Below are 25,134 nucleotides of genomic sequence, written 5' to 3' on the forward strand. Positions count from 1 at the left end.
TTTATTGTAATCGGCGATGTCCGATTATCACCGAGACACCTGTTTCACGCGTGCAAAAATTTCCATGGTATTTAGCACGTGACTGGCATAATAAAAATGATCAACCTTTTAAAAAATGACCTAATTATTTAAATGAAGTCTATGAAATATTCAATTAGGTTAGTAAACTGGCCGAACACGCGAAGCTTCCTGAAATGATTTTATGGATCACTTACTGCACATAAAACCGAGCGCAGCATATCATTTTGCCAATGTGCGATTGTTTATACATAATAAAAAGACATGAAATTAACATACGAAATGTACTAAAATGTCTATTTCATCAATGGTTTCACGGACCTTATATTTAGTGCTGCTTCCCAACGATGATTGACTGTTATTACGTCCTTACACATACAAATATGTAAGTGAATTAATCCAATCATTTTACTACAAGGATCCCTTTATTTTCTAAAAAATCCATTTAATAACAAATCCTACAGACCAAAACAGCATGAAGAGTCCAACAAAAGCGACCATAAAAACAGGTTTATCACAGATTTCTTCTTTACACGACAAACGGTTGACAGTAATATATACGCTTGGCGAGTCATCAATTCACACCGAGCACTGAATATGGATTCAAGAGCTAATTCTTTCTTTTCAAAATTTACAATAAGACTTTTTAACGACAGAGGGCAAACTGCGAGGATAGGCAGAGCAGGATTCGGAAACGATCAGAGTACGAGTTTATCATTTCACAGAGCACAAGATAAAATCTTACACATATAAACAGGTGGCCAGACATAATTAGTGAGAAGCACTGATACAGACAGCGCTGTGGATGCCAAAAAGTCGAAACGCGCTTCAAAGATCAAAACAGCATTAAAAGGCATACAAAAGCGACCAGAAACAACCAAAGTACGCGTTTACGACCTCACAGATCTCAAGACGAAATCTTATGGACATAAACAAGTTGTGAGGGATATAAGCATGACAAGGCACCGATTCAGACACATGCGCTGAAGATGACAAAAAGCCGAACGTGCCTGAAAGGCCAAAACAGCATTAAAAGGCATACAAAAGCGATCAGAAACAACCAAACAGGTTTATCACCTCACAGACCTCAAGAAAAATCTTAGAGGCGTAAAAATTTTGGAACAGTGGTAGGCACCGATACAAACTTAACGCGTCTGACAGGGTAAACTAGTGAGGATATACAGACCAGAATGTTCAAAAGTGACCAAAATACAGTAAACAGTACAGGTACAGTAAAGATTCGAAGAGGACATGTATAATCTGTTGGGAGTTGCATAAGCTACCTGAGAGAGAGAGAGTGGGATACCTCAGGTAATACGAATACCCTTAGCATAAATACTTCAGAAAAACCAAAATAGCGGAACAGACCAGAATGATTGGAAACGATTAATTTCTCAAATAGAAAACTTGTTTAAACGTTGTCCGGAACATAAGCAGAGTAAGAAACCTACAGACCAACCACTGAAGGTGGAAGGAATCTGAAACTCGTCAAACAGACCAAAACAGTGAGGATGGGCAGACCAAAGTCATCGTAAACGAACTTGTTCGTCACCTCCTACACGATAAAATCTTTCATTTAAAAACAGTTTTCTGGGATAAAGGCAAAGTGAGGCAATCCAAAGAAGGCGAGAAGACAAATCAAGCATGAAAGACAAAACCAGCAATGATAGAAATACCAGATTAATTAGAAACGAACGAAGTAAAGGTTAGTCAATTCACAGGCATCAAGCTGAAATCTTACATGTACATATAAACTATTTGCAGGGGCATAAGCAGGGGATACATCATGCAGACCAAAACCGCGTGAATAATCAAAGAAAAACGACTGGAAACGACCAAAGAACTATTTATCACACTGTTGTATACCCTCTAACATGTATAAACGGTTGTCAGGGGCATATCTATGGCAAGCACAGATTCTGACACAGCACTAAACATGGCGAAAAGCCATAACACGCCAGACAGCTAGGATGGACCAACCAGTGTGACTGGAATTGACCAAGGGACCAATTCGTCATATCACAGACCTCCAGTCGACATTTTACAGGTATTTCAGCCCTGAATATGCAGAGAACAAAAACACGCCAGACAGGACAAAAATGCGAGGATAGGCAGATCAAAATGATTGGAAACGAGCAAGCTGCTTATCTTCTCTTATCTTAAAAATCTCAACTTTTGTACAGACAATAGCTAACTAAATCATGTTTTTATAAGAGTTTCAAATATGATCTTTCAGCTACCCCAGTCTCAATACGTCAGACAAACCAAAACAGTCCGGACCAGGATGATCGGAAACGATCGAAGTACAGATTCGTCTCATAATATCCTCAAGAAATTTTTCTTTTATAAACGGTTTGTCAGGAAAATAAGCAGGGCCATGAACAAAATAGGCGCAGCAGTGAAGATGGAGATAATGAGAGGAAAAGGCAACGACCTAGCTGCAATTCGCGACTTGCAGGTTTCAAGAATAAATCTTACCTGTATAAACGGTCGTCAGGGACATAAGCAGGGCGAGACACTTACACAGACCTCGCACCAAAGCAGCGGAGTATAGGTAGTATCAAAATGATCGGAAACGACCAAGCTACAGACTTATTAACCCCCAGATCTAAAAAAAGAAACCTTTTACTAAACAGCCAATTAATATTTTTAAAAATTTATCTCATTTTATCTCAACCAAAACTTTAATTAATTGAAAAGTTTTTAAAAAGTTCTTTCAATTAATTAACGTTTTTAGTTGAGATAAAAAAGACAGTGTAATGAGCGGGATCCGAACCCACGACCTTCGGCTAGATACGCCGCTACTCTACCACTTGAACTGGATTCTACTCGGACACTAACTTCCCATCTCAACCCCACATTTTGAATTTTCCCTCTTTTTGCCATTTTTCAAATGTCGTGTAATCTATTTGATTCTCTTTAATGAAGAGCTTTAGTGAAGTGTACTTCATTTTAACTTAGTTATCGAGTAGATCGAAGTCACGATAGCTCAAGTGGTAGAGCAGCAGCATATCTAGCCGAAGGTCGTGGGTTCGAATCCCGCTCGTGACACTGACTTTTTTTAATCTCAACTAAAAACCTTAACTGATTGAAAGATATTAATTGGTCAAGCGGACCGCGAAAACTAGTGAGTTTTTAAAAAGTTTGGGTTTTTCAAGTTTCTTCGTTTTCCGTCGTCTGATACATGTATTTTTGCAGTTGTCAATGTCCTGACAGCCTAGTAAGATATTTTTATTGTGACACTGTGACAGAGTAGTTAACCAAATAAGTTACATTTGATATTATTCTCATTCGAAATGAGTACATCAGTATCTTTGTTTTCGGCCGGCCCAATTTGATATAATCCAGAAATGGACGTTGCTTGATGCAGGCTAAGATATCTTCTAGACCTCCATTGTTTAGCTTGTTTTGTAATTAATTAATTTATTAAACTTTGTTTTATTATTTATAATTTGTTGAGAGAATAGTTCTTTTTAAAGTAGATTTGTTTGGATTAAGGTAAATTCTGCATAGATGATGAATTTGAATTTTTATATTTTTCCGTTCTTAATCTCTTACAAAACCTTTCAAGTCTACCAGAATTTATTTTTTACTTTTTTTCCTGCACCGTCAAAGTTAAGTTATTTCAAAAATATGACCGAAAAACCTTGTTAATTTATGAACTAGTCAGCACGACCATCTCGCATGCATTCTTCCCCCTTGTGAATCTTGAACTTATGAAAATTTATTAATTTAGTGCCGCTACATTGATATTACGTGAAAAAAAATTCTATAAAGAAAAATATATAATTATAGTGAATGCTACGATATTTTATTAGTTGCTGACAGCAGATCACTTACGCGTCCTTCTTTGGCACATAAATGATCGCTTTACCTTCTTAAGGCGTACTTTCAAAATTCACAGGGACGAAATTCTTCCCGTTTATTATGAAAATGACGTTATGCAAATTGGCACATAAACACATAAAGCGGGTTCATTATCAAGCTGAGCATTTATTTATTTTCACCGTAGTATTTTTAATTTTTTTTTTCTGTCGACATTTTAAAGTTTTCACTCATATGGCCTACCAAAATCACTATTTTACCGCAGGATTACTCAAGATATGTGAAAATACACCAGAAGAAATAATAGTCCAACCACCAATGGGTCAATTATCAGTTATCTAGTTTCTTTGAATCGTTAGAGTTGAAATCGACCATATTTGCAATAGTTAATGAAAGCAGTCATAGAAAGAAGTATACAATATGAAAGGGACGTAATTATTTCATTTTTTATAAAAACCAAATTTTAATTTTCAAGCTGAATAATATAAATAAGCAAAATGTAGCAATTTTTCAAATATTTTATAATAACAACCCGCTGCAATTAAAATAATGAAGAGGTGCATCCAGACCTCACCTGGATCCATCTCATCTTTAGTTAATTTTTCAATTATTATTAAAGGTGATATCCAAATTCGAAGTTATCTCAATGGTTGGAAAGTGGATTTCTCCTCGTTCAACCTCTGTCAACAACGTTTAGAGTTTTTGTCATTATAAGTGGGAAAAATATTATCTTCTTGCTCAGAATATCAAACTTTGTTCTAGTTTTGTAGAAATAAAACAAACTACTTTAGCTAAGAATTACGAGGTTTAGATTTGCTTTTCAGTTTTTATAAAACCATGGTTACATCAAATCTCAAAGAATCAATTGCTCGATTATAAGCTGATGTTCTAGTTTTATGAGGCCATGGTAATATGAAATATACGTCATGCTATTCCCTCTGTGTCTTGTTCAGAGCCATTAAGCGTTTCTTTTGTTTAGAATAGGTTATAATAATAATAATTATGAATAGTTTGAGTTGAAAAATTATTGTAATGAGCAGGGCTCGAACCCACGACCTCCGGATCTGTACCTCTTCGAGGTAAGAGTCCAGCTAGTGACACTAATTTTTAATCTCAGCCAAAATTTGCATAGAAATTAAAGTTATACCCAAGTCACGCACCCAGTTCGAGGGGGGATGGAGATACAATTTCACTATCAGCCCATCCCCATTCACACTAATAAATACAGTCACTTATACAAAATACATATTTTGAAGGCTATGTACAATAAAAAATTCCCAATTCCCTTAAAAAGCCTTCAGGAGCCGTGAGAACCCCTTTTAATTCGTGGCATGCCCTCTCGCACCCTATGATTTTATGATTTTTTTAGTACGTGTAATGATGAAAATGTAGTTTTGCAGCTGCCGACTATTTTTGTCGAAGAAATTCACCAATGAAGATGGGGAAAAGCCGAAACTCGTCAGACTCCACAACAGGGAGAATGGGCCAAGGCATCACACCCTTCAATTATGTGGGGACATATCGAGCAACCTTTCTTTGCATAGGGGGCACCTGCGCGGGAGTGGCCCACGAGCAAGCGCCCATGTGTGAACCGAGTATGACATATTCTTAATCTGGCAAGCACTATTCCTCGTTTCCGGTTCAGGCCCCGTGCAAATCGTGTTCATAACATGGAAGAGCCCCTCGGACAATCCCGCCCACTGACGCTGCCATCTCTCTTTTATCATTGCTTTTTTCGTTCGCTTAGCGTCAGAGGGCCTGATCGGGATGGTCCGGTCGGGAGGGCGAGACGTTCCGGCTTTCATCGCCGCGTTTGGACGTCTCGATGGGTCCACAAACCCAGACAACAACCACTATTTTTCCGAGGTGTGCAGAGAACCTGCCACGTAAAGCCCAAATAGCCCTTAGAGTCGATACATACATGTAAAGCTGTTGATGTAACTATCAGCTCATGTTATGGGTACTGTTAATTTCCTTTTTTTAATAGCTTTAGGTTGGATCGTGAGCGTTTTTCTAGTCTGTGTAATGATGTTCTGTGTTTTTGCAGTTGCTGACTATTTTGATCAAAGAAATTTTCCAACGATCGGAAAACACTAATTTACTGTTTGTTCTTTAAGAAATACGCTGGTTTGTAAAAATAAAGCACAATATAATTAAGCAGGAGGTACGGAAGGAATAACAATCGTAATAAAAGGTTAGTGTAGATTAGGAAGAGTACCATTACGGAAGGCATTAAAGTCAATTCTTTTATAAGCGACATTGTGTTTACTCACGGCTCGGTACCTGTGGATTGTATGTATGTATTTACAGGTGCGGTGGCGGGGACCGAGGGGCGATTACAGGTGTCGGTCCCATCAGAATGAGAATGAGAATGTGCGCGTGAGGCTTCGCTGAGTGGGGGTGGCGTGGAGGGGCCGCCGGAAGGGTGTCCGTCGTCTCCAGCTCCAGTTCGTACCGCGCCTCCGTTCGGCGACGTTCTTCCAACAGGAGAAACCATTTTCAAAACTGCGCGGGTGGTCGCCCGGCTTTCCTGCTGAAACCGGGCCCAGTGTCAAGTGCAAATAAAACAATAAAATAAACAAAAGGACAGACGATGGAAGAGTTGGTACAGAAAGACTTCAAAGAAAGAGCCCTGAGGAGGGTGAAAGAAGGATTGGGGAGACTTTGCCGGAGGAGGTCAGTCACCATCACAGAATACGACCCGAGTTTTAAAGTCTTGTACCTCGGAAACGTCCTCACCGGATGGGCTAAAGGTATTTTTTTTTCATATCAAAAATCAATCTTGTATCCAAATAATTACAAATTATTTTACTCGTCAAAATGCCGCATACCTAGGAGAATCTTTGAATCGCCTAAGAATCCGAACTCCATGAACCCGTCGATTCACTATTTATGCTTACGCTCATTAGACATTTTGATCATGATTATAAAAAACTCTTCATCGGCCTGCATCCAGCCACAAATCCCCAAAGGATAAAACCGACGATGTTTCAACAACTCGAGGACCATGTACTATTATTTTCATGTTGTTTTTTAACTGGAAGGAACCCAGCTTTACTTGGCGTACTATTACTTTTGACTTTTATCCTATTGAATTACGGATAAATTTTGTACAAATAACATTATATGGCTTAAAAAAGATGCAGCATCCTTTCGTTTTTTCAATAAAATACAATGTATAAAATTTATAAAAGCACAAATAAACAACCCTTTCAGTTTTCGATATATTAAAAAAACCAAACAGAGATTTTAAAAAAGCAGTATTTTTGATTTATTTATTTAACCATCGTCCGTCAATTCTCGCTGTATGTTGTTCAGACTCAGATATTTTTCACTGAACCGTTCACTTTGTGATCATTTAAGATCATAAAACCCTTTCAACAGCTCAGCACCAACTTTTTGTAAAATTAAATACATAATTTATAGGAATAAAAAATAATAACCCTGCCAGGAAATTTTCAGTTTATGTTCGAAAAAAGCTTCTGTGCGACTATCTCTTGGTATTTTCGATTTATTTAGGTCCGTCAGTTCTCGCTTTGTTTTTAGACCTATTAGGCAATTTCACACATCTTCAATGATTCCATTTTTGATTATGCGATATCATAAAAACGCTTTCGCCATGCACAAATCTTTTTATTCAGTCCGTTTATATTTAAAGAAAAAAAAGCCTGTCAGGGAACAATCTGTACCCTGTTTAATTATCAATTTGGTAAAAGCTATACAGCATGATAAAAAAAAAATGTACGAACATTTATTGATTTTTTGTGTGTTGCCATTCGATGCATAACGATATATTTGATAAATACATTAAATGTCAAAGTAAGTTTGGGATCGGATTAGTTTTCTAGCATAATCCAAATAATTACTTTTGTTGCCTCTCCCTGCTTATATCCTTGAACCACTCAAAATGGCAAACATAGCGAGAGTAGGTATAGGAAAATGATAACGACTTGAATTTAAATTTAAAGTTTGAACACCTGGCAGTGCTCACACAAATTTTACAATACATATTTCCGGAAGAAAAATTTAATTAAATTTGAACTCTTTTCATAAATTGCTGTTTTGTTCGATTATAGTTTTAATTTTTTAAATTTCCTTTGGTTTATCGGAAACCAGCCAGATTCACGACCAAAAAACCTAAAATATGATTTGTCTACTGTCCTTATAGTTCGTAAACCAAGTACGCATGAGATCGGCATACTTTTGCTTTTATAAACATTTATTGCATAAATCTTGCGATAATTTGGTCGTTATTTATGCGTATCCACGCTGGGTTGGTCTGTATATATATATTATTATTTTATTTGATTAGCCGTGGTCCGCCAATTCTCGCTGTTTGCTTTGTTCAGACCCTTTAGGTATTCAATTAATCATTTTGGCAATGGAATATCATAGAAACCTTAAATAAATCGCAACTACCAAAAAAAAAAAACAGTTTTAAACAGTTCAGACACATTTTAAAGGAATATAATAAATTAAATATAAAGTAGCCCAGCTAGGAAACAACATGTGTAGTTTCATTTTTGAGAAATGTCACTTTAGAATTGAATTCCTGTTTAATCAACGTTATAACTTGTATAACAAATGTAATCAGATTTACAAAAATGCCGCACGAACATATCGTTTTGTTGATTTATATAATTAATCGTGGTACGTCAATTCTCGCTGTTTGCCTTTGCCGCTGTTCAATTAATTACTATTTAATAAGGAAAAATCGAACAGACGTCTACAACTTGTTGGCAGTACAGTACTTATAATTTTCTTTGGAAATTTTATTTAAAAAATATATAAAGAAGTGTAGGTTGTTTTATTGTATTATCATATTTATCATTGCGCAGAATGTTAGTTCACATTTTGACTGTTTTTACATTTTCTTCATTTTTTTGAGATGTACCTCCCTCTATAAAGCATCGGAAGTAGTATTATACGAGTTTTTAATAAAATAAATAAATATATATTGTTTGTTGTTGAAAATATAAAAGTTCGTTTCTGGAAGTAGGTACTTGTCAGAGGGAAACTTCAGTACAGAAGGACAACATTTTTTAGTCTTAGCGCAACACAATCCTCCTATATATTAAAATTTGTCCAACTGTCGTCAAAACATCTGGGCAAAAAGCGCGAAAAAAAATTTCCTTGAATATTTTGTTATGAAAATGAAGAGTTAATTTTCTACTAACCCAATATTCGAAACAGGTTAGTCCTCGTATGTTGAGGCTAACAAGCCAAAGGCCGGAGAATTGTGGGCAAAAATAATTAATTTTAACCTTCGTCTGTCAAACCAGAAGAGATTGGAAGTTTGCAAAGTCCTGGATGAAAAGTGATTTGCTCATTTAGCAGAAACACCTCTGCACATTTCCAACGTATAACACAGCAAAACAAATTAAGCCTAAGTTTAAAATTACGAATATATAATATTATTGGTGCCAGACGATATTTAAAACAAATCCTTAGGCAGTGCTAAAGGTTTTTTTCCAAAAAAAAAATTCCAAGTGTTTAATTTTAGTCTTTCATTTAAAAAATTAGCTTTTCTATTTTAAAACTATAGGTTCTTGCTCCTTATAGCTTTATCAGGATGGTGGATGATTTCACTCTTCTCTTATAATCAGACAAACTAAAGGCATGATTTTGAGATAAAATACGATATAAAAATTCCAGGTTTCCTTTCAACCATACTTTTCCCAACCGGGGCCAACATTGCTGCTTGTGTTTCTCAAGGCTCTATCCTTAGACCCACTCTGTTTTCGGTAGCTTGGACGAGAGATAGCACATGAGAGTAAAGAACGCCCTAATATAATTTGGTCACGATAGCTTGGGTTTCCGGTCTAATTTTATTTCACCAAAACGAAAAATAATGTAATACTACATGTAATTCGCAGTCTTGATGAAAAAATCAAGATCAATTTTAAAAATCGCGTATATGGTTGAATAAATTATTACTTTTATTTTTCAAATATCAATAGTTTCACCTAAAAAAAGCGATTTTATTAAGATAACGGTGTCAACTAAAAAAGGCGATTTTATAAAGATAAACGGTTTTGTTTATCTCAGTTTGTTATAGTTTTGCGATAAGCTATGTTTAAGTGTTGATAACCAGGTCTGTCGATAAGTGGTTAGTTTAAAAAATTGAAATTAATACATCAAAGGCGAGACGTGTATTTATAGAAATGAGTTTTCTACTCATATAAATGAAGTGAAATAATGTGAAATTGTTGTGTTGTAAAACTTTACAGAGATCGTTTAATAATGAAATTTAAAAAGGTTTTATAAGCAATTTTTAAGGATAATTTTTTCAAGGATAATCTTTTTTCTCTGTCAGGCTTGTTGCCATGGAATTATCGAAAAGCAAATTTAATCGTCATGGTAATACCACGGTTTAGAGGCAATAGCTCCTTCATAAATCCTTGGGCGTACTTGACTGGCAAAAGAGAATAATTGACACTCGGATGATTCGAGCCCATTACATTCAAATTGAATAAGCCGACGGTTTAATTGGGCAAATCGCTTGGAAAACCTACTTCGCATACAATGAAAATTCCCTTGAAATTGGACCTTGTATAAGGATAGTCGTTTATCGTCCAAATATTTGAAGGAATTACGATTTCCTCTGGTACTTAAGATGATCGTTTGCGATTGTGTGAGTACAGTGTTTTCGAAACGGCATAAAAAATCAATTTTTTTCATACATTACGCTTAATTAGAAATAATATAAAATGTTTAATTCACAATAGAAACATGAAAATGTAGAGAGAAGAGTTTCGCCCTGATTGAAGAGTATACCAATCTTCATACGTTTTCTTGTTTTGATGCTGATCAATGCTGATTAATGCTGACATTAACAGTTAAGTAAGAGTGTCCACACAATAAAGAGCTTCTTCTGCTATTCTCTCAAAAATGTACGCATAAACAGTTTTAAATACACCCTCAAGAAGGTCAAGAATTAACAATTATCAGTAAAATATTTTTAAAAAATGTGTGGTGATTAATGATCGTTAATCGATATTTATTTAGAAATCGTGAGATGCGGTCTGGTGTGATGTAGGTTTCAGAAAAACATTTTCTTTATCGTCCCAACGTTTCGATCTATATTGAGATCATCTTCAGGGCCTGGGATTTACAAACATTGTTTACATTATGCAAATACATTTTGGATGTGGAAAAGTGAATTTATACAATGCAAAATATATTTTTTATATATTCAATCACAATTACACAGAAGACAAACACTTGAGTGAGTAGAAATACTTTGATTGAATATATAAAAAATATATTTTGCATTGTATAAATTCACTTTTCCACATCCAAAATGTATTTGTATAATGTAAACAATGTTTGTAAATCCCAGGCACTGAAGATGATATCAATAAAGATCGAAACGTTGGCACGATAAAGAAAATGTTTTTCTGAAACCTACATCACACCAGACCGCATCTCACGATTTCTAAATAAATTTTTAAAAAAGTTTTATTTATTGAAATAATTGTCGTGGTAAGTGGATATTCCACCTAGCCCGGACCCGGCACCGTCAGGATTCTTTCTATCGGTCAAGTTCTAATACACGTTCCAGATTCGATCCACGATCTTGAAATTAGCGGTTTTTCGAACTTGTTCCCTCGTGTGTTCGCTTGTGTCAGGATTTCAATTAATTTCACTATCTGGATTTTCTGATTTATTTTAGCCGAGTGTAAGGCCACCATGGCCGAGTTCATGCTGCACGATTTTCATGTAGGATTTCTTCAATGAGGGACATTATTTTCGATATATCTGTTCGCTGTGAAAATCTTCGTTACTTGTGAAAGATATTTAAAAAATATATGCATATATGCCTGCGGATCAAAGTAAATAGACCGTTTTTAAATTTACTATTCTTGTACTGGAAATCAAGAAGTTATTAAGTAAAGAGGAAAAAGGAAAAAAACTTTCAATATTCCTTCAGACACAACTTCGTCGGCGGACGGAAGTGGCACCAACCACGGAATACCACAGTTTCCGCTTTCTCAGCTATAACGAAAAAAAGACAAGATTTGAATTTTTAAAATGTACCAATAGGCTAGCAATATTCCAATTATATTAATGCAGGATAAACCTGGCGTTTTTGTGGTTTTATCATACCTTTTGTATATTTGTTTCTTGTGTAACCGGCCCTATTTTAGATCAATAATGAATTTTCTTACAAAAACCGATTCTTTCACGCTAAGAAATATTCCATGTCGTGATTGGAATATGGAAAGGTTTTGTAAAATTTTTTATCGCAAGTACAGATAGTTGTCTGAGGCAACGCTTAGGGCCCTGGAGACTAGAGTGGAAGAGAATCGGTCGTCAATTAACAAAACTTCAAAAATCTGTTCTTTTTTAAACTTAAGTTCAAGAAAAGAACCACAATGCGAAACTAGGCGGACCGGTATGATGCAAAGCGATTCAACCGTAACAAATTACCAAAACAAAGCAGATTAACCAACAAAACTTCAAATTTCGTTTTTTTATCGTGAGCAAAAAGTAAAATTTAAAAAAATCTGTCATTTTCATAAAGTGAGTTCTTTGCAAAAAAGCTTATAGCGAAACTAGGCGGACCAGCATTGTGAGGGATTATAAAACACGAAACAATTGACCAATGACGAGCAGAGAATGCAGAAAACTTCACGATTTTTTTAAAATCTAAGTTCTTCGTGAACAGCCTAACAGCGAGACTAGGAGATCAGAACGATCAAGGGTGATAAAACAGAAAACAAATGACCAACAAAAAGCATATTTACAAAAAAAAAAAAAAACTTCAAATTGCACACTTTTAAACTTAGGTTCTTTTCACTGGATGCGACATCGAGACAAGGCGGACCATCATGACCATTCAGTAAAAAATTTAAAAAATGGACCACTAACAAAAAATATATTTTCATTTCGTCACTGAGAGTCATCGCAAGTCTCCTTAAATTAATTTTTCTCGAAATTAACTCTGACTGCCAAAATATAATGGGAGAAACAGAATTGTAATAGCGAAAATGTACATTCAAAATTAATGTAAACTGAGTACACTTTCTTCATTCTTGTCCTCCAGTTCTTGGACCAGATAAGCTCAAGGTGCTGTTGGATGATGGAGGTTGGTTAGATTTCGGGTTAGAAGACAAAATTGCGGTAACATCGCATGGGATGGTGTTGGGATAAAAAAAGTAAACAGAATACGGTATAAAGAATGGGGCCAAAAAGGCAACCTTGTGGAACTCCGGCCTGTGTTACATTGCATCTCCGAATCAGCGGCCAGTTAAATAGATTTTTTTTTAAACAGACTATGATTTATAAACTAAAAGAACATTAAGATAGAATATAAACTAATATTAATTTTAAGCCTTATTGTTCAAATTTGTTTATATTTGCGGTTTTTTCATTTTGACAATTTGGTTTGCCCCAACTGTCGATTTTTCTCTTAGACTAAAGAGGATCAACGGCTCAACACAAAATCGGCTTTAGAAAAACCAACTTAACTCTTTAAAATTTACCTTTTTTTTAAATGAATGAATAGAATTTTGAAGTAAACGGCGAGAGCAAACGGACCAGAGATGATTTTGAATATTTACTCTACCTCAGTGAAATGTTAATAAAATCATAAGTATAAATAATGAGTTTTAGATTTCTACAAATTTAAATGTCTATTAAATTCCAGGTATTTTTTAAAACTACCAATCAGCTGATGTCACAATCCTTCCCAGGACTGTGCAGATTTTTTTATTTATTAAGAAAATAGTTTCACTGACGGTTTTAGAATAAAGGAATTTCCGAGGCTCGACTAGTCAGGAGGGTCATTGGCAAGGATCCTGATAATCCGCGCTGATAAGATAAGCTAGAATCCAAGCGTGGGAGTGTTAAAAATAATCTGTACTGCATCTTTTAAAAGTAATAAATTAAATTATAATTTTTAAAAAAATGACAACAAATACGTGTTTTATTTCCGGCCCGATTGAGATATATTTCCTTTACTTCCGCCTCCATAAAAGTGGTTTGTTTAAAAAAAAAAACTAAAAAAAAACAGCTTATGTTAAATAAAGCAATGTTTATTTATACCGAGTTTTGCACGTTTTGTGCGATAATCAATTGAGCCCCTTGTTTTGTTTGTGCCCATTCCTTCCCACGTCTTTCCAGAAGATATAAACAATTATTTCGCTTCAATGGATTATGTATAAACATCTAAAACGGAATCAAAACCGAAATATAAAGGTCGGAAGGCAAAGATAAAGAATTGTTTGTTTACAAAAATGTACTCTATTTAATTTTCTATTATTTTTATCTTCCCTGATCGCTCCGTTTTTATAAAAAATAATTTTGCCTGCGGTGAGCGATCTTTCTGACGGCGATATGTAGCTGACCAGTTTTATCAGGGATGATAAAAACAACAAACAAATGACCGAAAACGAGCAGGCAAACTAATAAAACTTCAAATATATATATATTTATAAACTCGAGTATTTCGCAAAGAACCTGACGGCGAAATTAGGCTGACCAACATGATCAGAGGTGATAAAACAGCAAACAATTAACCAAAAACAATTAATTCTTAATAGTAAAACTTGTGAAACTTTAGTCGTTTTAAACGTAAGTTCTTCCCGAACAACCTAACAGCGAGACTAGACGGATCAACACAATCATAGTTGATAAAACATCAAACAATTGACCAACAACAAGCTAGAGAACTCAAAAATCTGTTATTTTAAACTTAAGTTATTCGCGAACAATCTAACAGTGATACTAAGCTGACAAACATCATCAGTCATGATAAAAGAGCAAATGATCAAAAACAAGCAGGCCAAGTAAGAAAACTTAAAAATCCGTTTTCGTTTTTTCACTGAAGGTCTTCGCAAACCCCTTCAAAAAGTTCTTAAAGATTTTAAAACTTGGAAAAGAAATAGTACAACATGAAAATAACTCTGTTGTTCAATTTACAAACTTTTGTTTAGTTTGATCCTAAATTGTTCAAAATTACAAGTCCAAAGTTATTAAAGGACCTATAAAATTTAAATTTTCGAGTAAATTTCTTGTTTATGGTGGATCTTTTCTTCAACATAAATTTTGAACAAGCAATCGGTCACTCAAACAGGTCTCAGGGTCCGATGTCACTCAAACGCGTTTTGGCTTTGCGTCATCTTCAGTGATGAATTTTCACAGAACAGGAGTGAAATCGAATCCCACGCGTCTATACCGACTCGATAAACGTTCAAACTAAAATTTTCGGTGATAATTAATAAAGAAAATCAACACTTCTTCTCTAACATTGCTAATTGTCAGCCAATATTTATCAACTACGTAAATTCACTTATGAAGATGAAACGTATTTATAATTAATCAACCCCACCGTTACGACATAAATCATGTAAATCAAATTGCGTGCAAATAAATACAAATTGTTGTTTGTTTATGACAACTGGGTCATTATGCAGTGAGAAAACAGATTGACGTTTTGTTTGCATATTGTTTGACAAGATGGATCGGTCTTCGATTTATTGACTTATAAATCATCGTGTAAATTATAACAAAACTCAAAAATCATTTTAATATTTTTTGACGCGAGAGGATTAAAAAAATTGATGGCATATTGGCTATTTTTGTTTTAAATTCGCAAAACAAGGCTTTAAATAATTTGGCTGTTTTTATTACAGTAATTATCGAAAGAACCAAATAATTATTAAGATGCCTAATTTTACGGTACAATTGTAGTGTGCTTTTTAATCTTGTTTAGGCAGTCCCTTAATGCCAATACACTATGAATTCTTATTGTTTGTTTAAGGCGAAACAGAAAATGAGCTTTTGATTATTTTTTTTTATGACGATTGAAAAAACTTTTTTTACGAATTGTCATTTTTTAAAAATAGTTCATGTAGTTTTCAGTACGTTCAGGGTTTAGATGTAATTGACCCCGTTAACCTCCCAAAGAATTTCGATTATTATCTATTTCCCCGACGAAAATAGAAGCAGTACGATCAATAGAATCGAGCGCACAACGATCCGGGGTGAAATTAACCCCCTCGGTATAAATAGCCCTTTTAAATAATTTACAACCCGTTCTTAGAAGAAGGTTTACCGATTTTCCTTTTATAAATAAATCAAAGACGGAATTTTCAGAGCATAGGGCCGCATTACCATGGATGACGAGAAATCGGCTCGTGGAAGATAGGGAGCATGTCGGAATGCGACTTTTGCTGACCCCAATGACATAACCTCGTTCTACAGGTTCTTCGGCCGTCCTGCCTTCTCTGAAAGATTTGTCACTGGCCAATAGAAGTTACACAGAAGAAATGTATAGTTAAAAAAACAACAACTAGATTTCAAGACAATTATTAAAGCGCGTAAAATGGCGAATAGGATGCCTAGGAACTTCATATCAGATCTGTAGTTTAGTAATCTCCCAACGTACTATCTGCTTTGTTCTGTAAGCTGTTTGCAATTCTACATTGGTTGTCAGGGTTATACGCAGGCTGAGGCGCTAAAACAAACCCACCGCTGAGCTAAACCCATGTTGTAGTTGGCAAGAACAGAAAATCCAATATAAAAATATCCTTATAATTTAATATTGCGTATTTATCTAGATAGTTCAGCTTTGTTTCTGTTTCGAGATGTCCGTTTGGTCGATTACTTGTCGATATATCGAACGACCGCAAAACGGGGTGAAAATGCCTCCCTCCACAGGACAAATGATTTGAAGAGAAAACTTTAAAGTAAAAAAGGGTTAATCGATCGTTGTGACCCGTGGAGTTCGCAATAATGAAGCGGCGATTGGGGCCGCGAAAACAAGCGAGACGGAGCGGGATGGGAAACAATTAAATCCATCAAAGAAAGCCTTGAGGTTAATGAAATAAATAAGAAAATATTTCAGAAGTGACGATAAGCTTTGATTCCATAAAGTTTTCAATTTCTGAAACAACAAACTAGAAATATTATAAACAAACTAATTTTGATTTAATACGAACGAATTTTGAAACAATAATGTGTTTATTGTAAATAAATTAATTAGAGAAATTCGTAATTTGAGACCGTGTTCTAAGTTAACAACTTAGGTTTTTTAAAAAAAAACTTTACTAGACAAAAATAACTAGCACTCCTACTCAATCTCTCTTTCCCTCTCTCTCTCTCCTTCTCTTTCTATCCCTCTCTCTCTCTCTCTCTCTCTCACTCACTCACTCACTCACTCTCTCTCTCTCTCTCTCTCTCTCTCTCTCTCTCTCTCTCTCTATCTTCCTTTCTCTCTCTCTCTCTCCTTCTCTTTCTATCCCCCCCTCTCTCTCTCTAACTAACTATCTATTTATCGATCTATCTACCTTTATATTTTTTTTGTATGTTGTTTCCCCCTTTATTTATTGTCAATCTTTTTCTGTTTTGAATTTTCTCTACATCACTATTTCTCTCTCTCTGTCTCTCTCTCTCTCACTCTCTCTCACTCTCTCTCTCTCTCTCTCTCTCTCTCTCTCTCTCTCTCTCTCTCTCTCAAAATATTATTAAAGTACTTATACATTTAAAATATTTTTGTTTTGTTTTATACGGTTTTGTTTTCTTCTAGCAAGTAAAGCTGTTATTGTTTGTTTTCATAACATGGCTAAAAATGGAGAAAACTTCTTGAACGCCACACGCCTCTCGGTTTAAAATGTTTGGTTTTTAGCTCTGCCTTATCTCTAGTGGAACTTTCTCCGTGCGAAAAAGCCGGAAGTGGGACGATACCAGCACTTATTTTGGCAAAACGTTGCCTGCCCATACGCGACCCCTTGTCAAAAACCCGCTATAACCTGGCCCGAGAAATTTCAACGATAAACCCCGGATGGGCCGTGAATTTTCCAGTTCCCCCGCTTCGGCGTGTTCATTTCTGTACTTCACCTACTTAAATCCGTGGCGGTAAGTACACTTTGGGCGTAGCCCGGAACGGTACTTGTACCCTCATTATAGCAAATCATAGACCGACCAAGGGTGTCTTATTTTCCGACATATTTCTACTGTTAATGATCATATCATGAATGCAGAACTTCAATTATAGCAGATGACAGATCAATTATCGCCCCCAGCTATTCTTAATTGGCAAATTATGGCAATTTACCAACGCTGTGCAAATGTTTTAAGTTGTTCGATCCTCAGAATGTATATTTGTATTTGTAGTTATAAATGGAAAAAATCTGAAAAAAGGTCGATCTGCCTTTTGTTTGGTGTATTTGGAGATTAAATTTTATTAAACAGCATTAGGAAGATTTTTTCGATTTCCCTTGGGAAAAGTTAGGCACGGTCCCGTGCAGTTGAACACTTCCTCTTATTCAAATGCAAAGCGAGCATGAAATTCTGATAATGTGAACAATAAAGCGGTTTTAAAAACCGGGGGAAAAAAGCTTTTGTTATATGTCGCAGGAAGTTATCGCAACAGGGCAGGTAGAGACAAATAAACCCATCCGACGGATAATCTCAAATTGGTATGACCTGAGCAATTAACCTCGATATGGCCTAAATATTTAGCCCGCACTCGGGTTCAAAGCTCTAGCAATTCAGTAATGGACTATTGGAAAAATCCGGCGCAAATCCGGAAACGGTCAACGGACACGGAATACGGCGATCGGCGGTCTGTCTCCCATTTGACCCTTGAAAATTGAGATGTGCGAACCCCGCTGACTCACTGCATCTTGAAAATCGTGGCCGGTGTGACTCACGACATTATATTTTCATCTTTAATCAAAAACCCATATTTCCCACTGAAATCTTAATAACCTGGTCACTTAACTGAATGACCATCTCGATAATAAATCTAGCGTGTCCAACTTAAAACTATTTAAACCTTCTTTTTAGAATAAAACTTAATAGTTCTTCCATAACACAAGGATTACAGTGAAAGCGCATGTGAAACACGTAAAAGGTGAAAAAATTGGAACTGTAATTATTGCGACAAGTTTCTGGGTCATCACTAGTAGCAACACTATTGTCCTAAACAATAAGACTGATCCGTAGGTAGCCTGTAATGAGAACAGGCGAATAACTTACATTCGCGTCATTAACAGGGATCCGTGAGACCTCGCTTTGATCTATGTACATTTACATTGTTTAAATATCAAAGTATAACACAATAACTATGAAATCTATTCATTCCTGTGATGTAATGCCAAGTAATTCGTGATGGGCAAACAAAGAGAGAGTGGTTTAAGCTATCAGGTGAACACGTGGAACCGCAGATAAAAAATTTATCAGGTTTCAGTTTCGTTTAAATAGCGTTGGGATTTTTGTCAAATTGGACGAATTTAGGTCGTGGTTTTAATTTTGGTATGTCGTTGGAAACTAGGTGTTTTTCTACATCGACAAACCCACTAAAACACCTAAAATGGGATAATGAAATTTATGGCACTGACTGTGTTTTATTTTATAAGATGACGAAGCCATTTCAGGAAGGAGGTATAGTTTTAAGCAGATGTCTAGAATTCTTTTAACCTTTTTTGTCTGTACCGATGGATTAACTGTTTCAAACCTGACTTAGTCGATGCTTAATCTCGCTTAATAGCCCTCCTTTATGACGGAAATTATTTAACTTTGACTTTTCACAGCCTTCCTTGAAACAAGAGATGGGTAGACAGTATAGGAACCTTCCTATTTATGCTTTTTGCTAAGTTTTTTAGTCATCGGACAATTTCATTGCTGTCTTTCCTCTAACCAAACAGAATAGTGACTGACTCCAACGGTCGTGGTTTTGGGCGCAAATTTGGCATGTCACTTGGCCTTTTGACATTTAATTGCTGGCCTGGCCGACTCCGATTTTCATGCACAATCCATTTTTCTGTATTATTTCGAAAAAAGGCTAAATTTTTTGTTTGGCAGCCAATTAAAGCCTCATGGCGCTTTAACTTGAGTTAGCTCATGAGTTACTTATTAACTCAGCTTTTTTAATGTTTTCCAATGATCTTTAAGTGCCTTGAAACTGTGGGTTGGTCTGAGGGTCCTCTAATCATTTGGAAAAGAGCACTCTTCCTCAGTTAGCTTGAAGTCTTAATCTTCAACTAGTTGAGTTTTTCTTCGGGGCTATCTTCAATTAAGTTCATCAAGTTTAAAAGAATGAATGTGAAGCATGAATATCGTTCGTTACAATGTTCATACTTGAAGGAGTGTATGCATACAAGAGACTTAGGGAACTAATCAACTATCAATGGTCGGTGCTTCTCCCTGCTTATATCCCTGACAACACGTAAAGAAGGCGTGTAAAAAACCGAAAGAACGATAAATAAATGAAAATTATCAGAAACGACCAAACAGGTCCTCGAATTGGAAAATTCACAATAATTTTTCAATTAATTAATATTTATGAAAGGTATTGGTTGAAATAAAAAAAACAGCGTCACGAGCGGGATTCGAACATTCGAGATGTAAGGTTGAGATGGGAAGTTAGTATCCGAGCGGATCGAGAGCTCAAGTGGTAGAGCAGCGGCGTATCTAGCCGAAGTTCGTGGGTTCGAATCCCGCTCGTGCCATTGACTTTTTTTATCTCAACTAAAAACCTTAATTAATTGTAATTAACAAAACCGTTCGTCTATCTATATGTTAAAATACGGTAAACAAAGCATTGATAGGTTTTAGTTGAGATAAAAAAGTAAGTGTCACGGGGACGGAGGTCACGATAGCTCAAGTGGCAGAGCAGCGGCGTATATAGCGTCGGTCGTGGGGCTCGTGACGCTGAATTTTTTATCTCAATCAATACCTTTCATAAACATTAGTTAATTGAAAAATGTTAATTGGTCAATCGGACCACGAACTGTAATGGATTCACAATAATGATGGACAATAATGGAAATAGTTATGGAGACTTTATCAGACAAATATGAATGTGTCCTGGAGAATTTACTCAAAATCATCTTTTACTATGTGTACTGGAGAAAAGTACGGCTAAACTAACTGCCAAAGTATATGTGTATCTGCTTAGATAGGTACGACCAGGTTTTTTTTTTTTTTTTTTTAGATTGATTATATGTTCAAATATTGTTTGAGCAGTTGTAAGTACTGCCATTAAGAGATCAAAATAGCACTAGTGTCATCAAAGATCTCGAGCCTTTTATACCCTGAGCAACACTGGACCAAAAACGCTTTTGTCTGGATAATCGACCTTTAATATTTTTTTAAATTAAGGTATATTTTTCTGACATTTCATCCATAAAGTCGGTTGCGACTCCCAGAGAAGTTCTTCCCACGCAATCATCATCAATCTTCATCACCTTTCCACATCTCGGTCTTTTAGAATCGTGATCCTTGACCGGATAATCGTGCCTTGATCCAGGTGTACAATTTTAATCAAACCCACAAACGCATCAATCGTGGTTTTTTTTATTTCTCTTTCACCCAATGGAGTGAGTTCCGCGAAATTAGAAATTCGGAAAATGGTGAGAGCAAACTTCCGGCGAGTTCACGGATCTTAGGGCCGAAGCATGCGTTTGAGCTAACGGTGAACACGACGTCGGAGGGAATCCGGTAACCCTATTACATCCCGGAATATTTAATGACTTTAACATTTAAACAAACTATTAAAGGAAAGAAAAGTACGATTTTCAATTTATTTCGACCTCTTTTTAAGGCACTTTTTAGTCTCATGCAGAGTAATTTTCTAATCACATCTTGTAGGATTATCAAGTCTTAAAGACATCTGTAAGGACCAGAACACAAGGATCAAAGTGTTTCTTAAAAATTAACTATGTGATAATAATTACCTATTACAATAGCTTCTGGTCCGCCTGTTCTCGCTCTTTTAGTCTTGTTCATGTTTACGGTGAAATATTTATAGGGAACTCTGTTGAAATTGGGAAATACACATTTTATGGCTAATCGAACGAAAATAGATATAACCAACTAAATCTAACAAGATATCCTGAGCCTAGATTTGTTTATTTACATGTTTAAACGGGATTTCTTCCTCTCTTGAATAAATAAGTGTTTAACAAACAATTATAGAGCACTGAAACCTTGTTAGAAACTATACAGGGAGTAATTTGGCTTGACCTAATCTTTCTCAAATATCTTTTTTGTATTTATGCTTTAGGACATTTGGGCATTAAATAATGCGTCGATTTTAAACTTGTCAGTACAGTTTTTTTCGTCAGAATTAACAAAACCGTTGGTCAAATCCAAATGGAAAAGTTATATCTGATAATCTTTTTAAATATTCAAGATGGAAAGCATAATTGAACTGGCTATGAGAATGGTTATTATTCATTATGCAACGAGTTATAAATCTACTTACAACAATGAGTAAAACGGAATATTTACTACGTTTCCAGTTTGTTTGAAAAGACTTATAAAACCTACAAATATTGGATCCTGTGAATTTTGAGAAACTTTCCTCACCATCTCCTTTCCTCCTTTTTGAATTTTCATCACCAAAATCTTCTGAATATATTTTCATATTGACAATGTGTCCATATATATTTTGGATTTTTTTAAAACTATTTACCGAGATAAAGTTCTGGTGGTTCTTTCTCACTGAAGTTATGTAATAGTGTGTATGTGCTGTATAGTGTGTTTGGCTTAATTTGATTCGTTGAGAGCTGATTACTGAAATATCGATTACCTCGAAACCTTTAAACAGGATAAGACTGATTGTGAGTCTGTAATTGGACACAGCAGCCTAAAGTGTTCTGTTCCCTTTTGGACGAAATTGTGGACAATGTAGTTTTTTTAGTTTTTCTTGCATAAGCATTTTTCTTGAGAGATTTAGAAGATTAATAACTTCATCGACCAGATTTTACACCACGGTATGGGTACTGCCAGCAAATAGTCAGCCAGGAAGCACTAAAGGCTCTCCAAGCCACGGGATCGACTCGAAAATAATTGCCTGAATCTGCCTAAATATCCTAAAAACTGAGATCAACCAATAGCCCAAACTAGGTCCCAGGTCATGAAACGTTACAGCCAGATAGACATGCTAAAACGTGAGCCTCGGAACAACACATAGGCCCAAAAATCCATGCTATGGCATAAACTACTGCCACCTTCAAAAATAACTGGAGTCTTGGGTACCTAAATGACGTAAAAAATATTGGTAGCGTAAACCATGCATGAAGTAAGCAAGACTATATGCAAAAACCATCCAATGTAGACAGAGGAAATCCTACTTAACATAAAGGAATTAAAAACTCTAACTTAGAAACTAAAAATTCTAACTGGTGTATTTAAAAGATATCAAGTTAGGTACCGCCTTAAAAAAACGGGACTATCATCAGATGACCAATGTTGATTATCGCTAGGAGAGGCAGAGACAACTGAGTTATGCAACTGCTATACAATAACGAGGAAAAGCTTATGGTCCTGTTTTTGAATTCTACAATCCTTGATACCATTCATTTGATAGAAATTTTTTTTTTTATAAAAGATCCGAAAATCGTTCAGAATATCCATTGGCAGATACAATAGTCACAAGTTTAAGTGCTCAAAGGAGAAACCCATAAGACTCAATATGGGAAAATAGTATGTATAGTGTGAATATTGCTTGTATTGAAGGTTGAAAGTACTGAAGTGTATATAGCTATGGGAAACTGGAACTTGGTAGAAAGGATAAGACCTGGTCTGACAGAATTGTTCTTGAGCATAACAGCTCTATTTTCCCCTATAATTTTTGAACCAATAGTGTTATTGCTTTTGTTTATCAATGATTTTTCGTTAGTTTGTCTTGTATGCGTTAATGTATAATATAAGAGGGTCTGAATATTGATTACCTCATCGACTCGTACATAGTGACTTAGATTAGTTGTGAAGTCAGGTAGGTGAAAGAATATTCAATACACTACTTGAGTGATGATATGTATATGAATGTAGTCTAACTTCAAATATTGTTTGTGTCGTTTGAGCTTTGGCTATCTGGAACTTTGATAAGCACGATAAGACCGTAGGTTAACCCTGGTGCTCTCAACACTGGTGTTTTGGAATGTTGTGGTATGATAACTTTTAACAAAACTGCTTGACAGAGAATCGACTAAAACGCTCTATTTTGGTGACTTTTAAATGGTTGTTATATTTTAATTTAAGCCTTAAGTGCTGATCGTTTTTCTCATATTTCTTTAAATAGGTCTTCAAATGAAGTAGATCATTAGCATCCTTCGCCGATCGTTAGGAGGCTTTATTTAGCCAACTATTCCGTATTTGTTTAGGTATCGTGAATGGAGCTGAGAGAGCTGAGAGAGGGCGATTTTCTGCAGGCCCTTCACCGGGAAACGAAGTTGCCGGTGAGGGGTCGACCCTGAGAGATTAGAAAGTGCGAGTTTGGATGGACGCCGGGAGCAGACCGGGGGACAGGGGCCGGGCCGCTTTGCAACAGCAATCCCCACTTGTTGCTGTCCCAATTCCTCTGTTCATTCCTCTGCCAGGACCGGCACAACTTTCCCATTCGATTCAGCCGATCCATCGGGTTTTCTCCGGCTGATCGACGCACTTTCCGTGTCCTATACCCAATGCTCTGTTTTCGGTTATACTCTTGCCCCGTTTTCATCGGGGGCACGTACAGCGGACGGAAAATTCAGGAAGGTTGCGAAGACGGATTGATTGAGTGTTATTTCATGGGGTTGCTATAGTGTACACTTTAAAAACTTAAAGAACACCGGCAACTTCTAATAGTTAAACTCTAGTGCATTACCCTCATCCCTTCGTTCCATCTTCCTTAAGATAAGGACCGTACCGACGTTCATGCAGTGTTCCTGTAGTAAAAAAAAAGTTTTCACCACGTGGCACTGACCAGTTGTCGTTTTAAACCCAACACAACCAAAAAACATTTTAGTATCAGAAGTGTGAGTTGAGACACACTCGTTGGAAGATGTTCCAAGTTAGCCACTGGAATAACGTGTTGATCGATCTCCCAACCAGAATATAGTTACCAGGATAGTAACAGTTTAAAGAGTGACGTCCGGGTGGATAGAGCCTGCTTTTAAGTGGTTTAAGGACGTCTGCTTTACCAAGGGCAATAATCTTGACAACGGCGACCTTATTACCTTATATTAAAAAAACCACCTAAGGACCGTGTAGCACCAAAATCTTATACAGATTATCAACTGCTATTTTACAAAACTAACACCATTGGGTTGACGCTATCCTTTCTTAGAAGCCTGCAGTTGCATTGAATCTGCAGTGCCAGTTAGGACCTCTAGGATTTGTAACTCGTTCTGCTTCTTTTGACGCGTTCTGTTTAAAAATATCACAAATGTCCTGTGATTTCCGGTCTACTTTTCTAAAATGGGTGTCATAACAGCTGTGTAGCATCTCCTTTTCTTAGGAGGTTTCTTCTTCATTTTCTTCTTATGCTGGTTGTTCTCCCGGTAGAGTGTGAGT

General features: G+C 36.0%; 1 protein-coding gene across 1 annotated transcript in view; it reads left to right on the top strand.

The window, feature by feature from the left end:
* The first annotated feature begins 6,266 nt into the window (after positions 1-6,266).
* The window catches only part of LOC106664895 (protein FAM43A), a 97,172-nt gene continuing 78,304 nt past the window's right edge, over positions 6,267-25,134 (top strand). The window contains exon 1 of the mRNA XM_014390961.2: positions 6,267-6,596. Within this exon, the coding sequence (XP_014246447.1) occupies positions 6,437-6,596 (160 nt within the window). The 5' untranslated portion in view covers positions 6,267-6,436. The remainder of the gene's footprint in view (positions 6,597-25,134) is intronic.

The sequence above is a fragment of the Cimex lectularius genome, unplaced genomic scaffold (assembly GCF_000648675.2).
Source record: "Cimex lectularius strain Harlan isolate CLEC.00 unplaced genomic scaffold, Clec_2.1 scaffold137, whole genome shotgun sequence".
NCBI lineage: Eukaryota > Metazoa > Arthropoda > Insecta > Hemiptera > Cimicidae > Cimex > Cimex lectularius.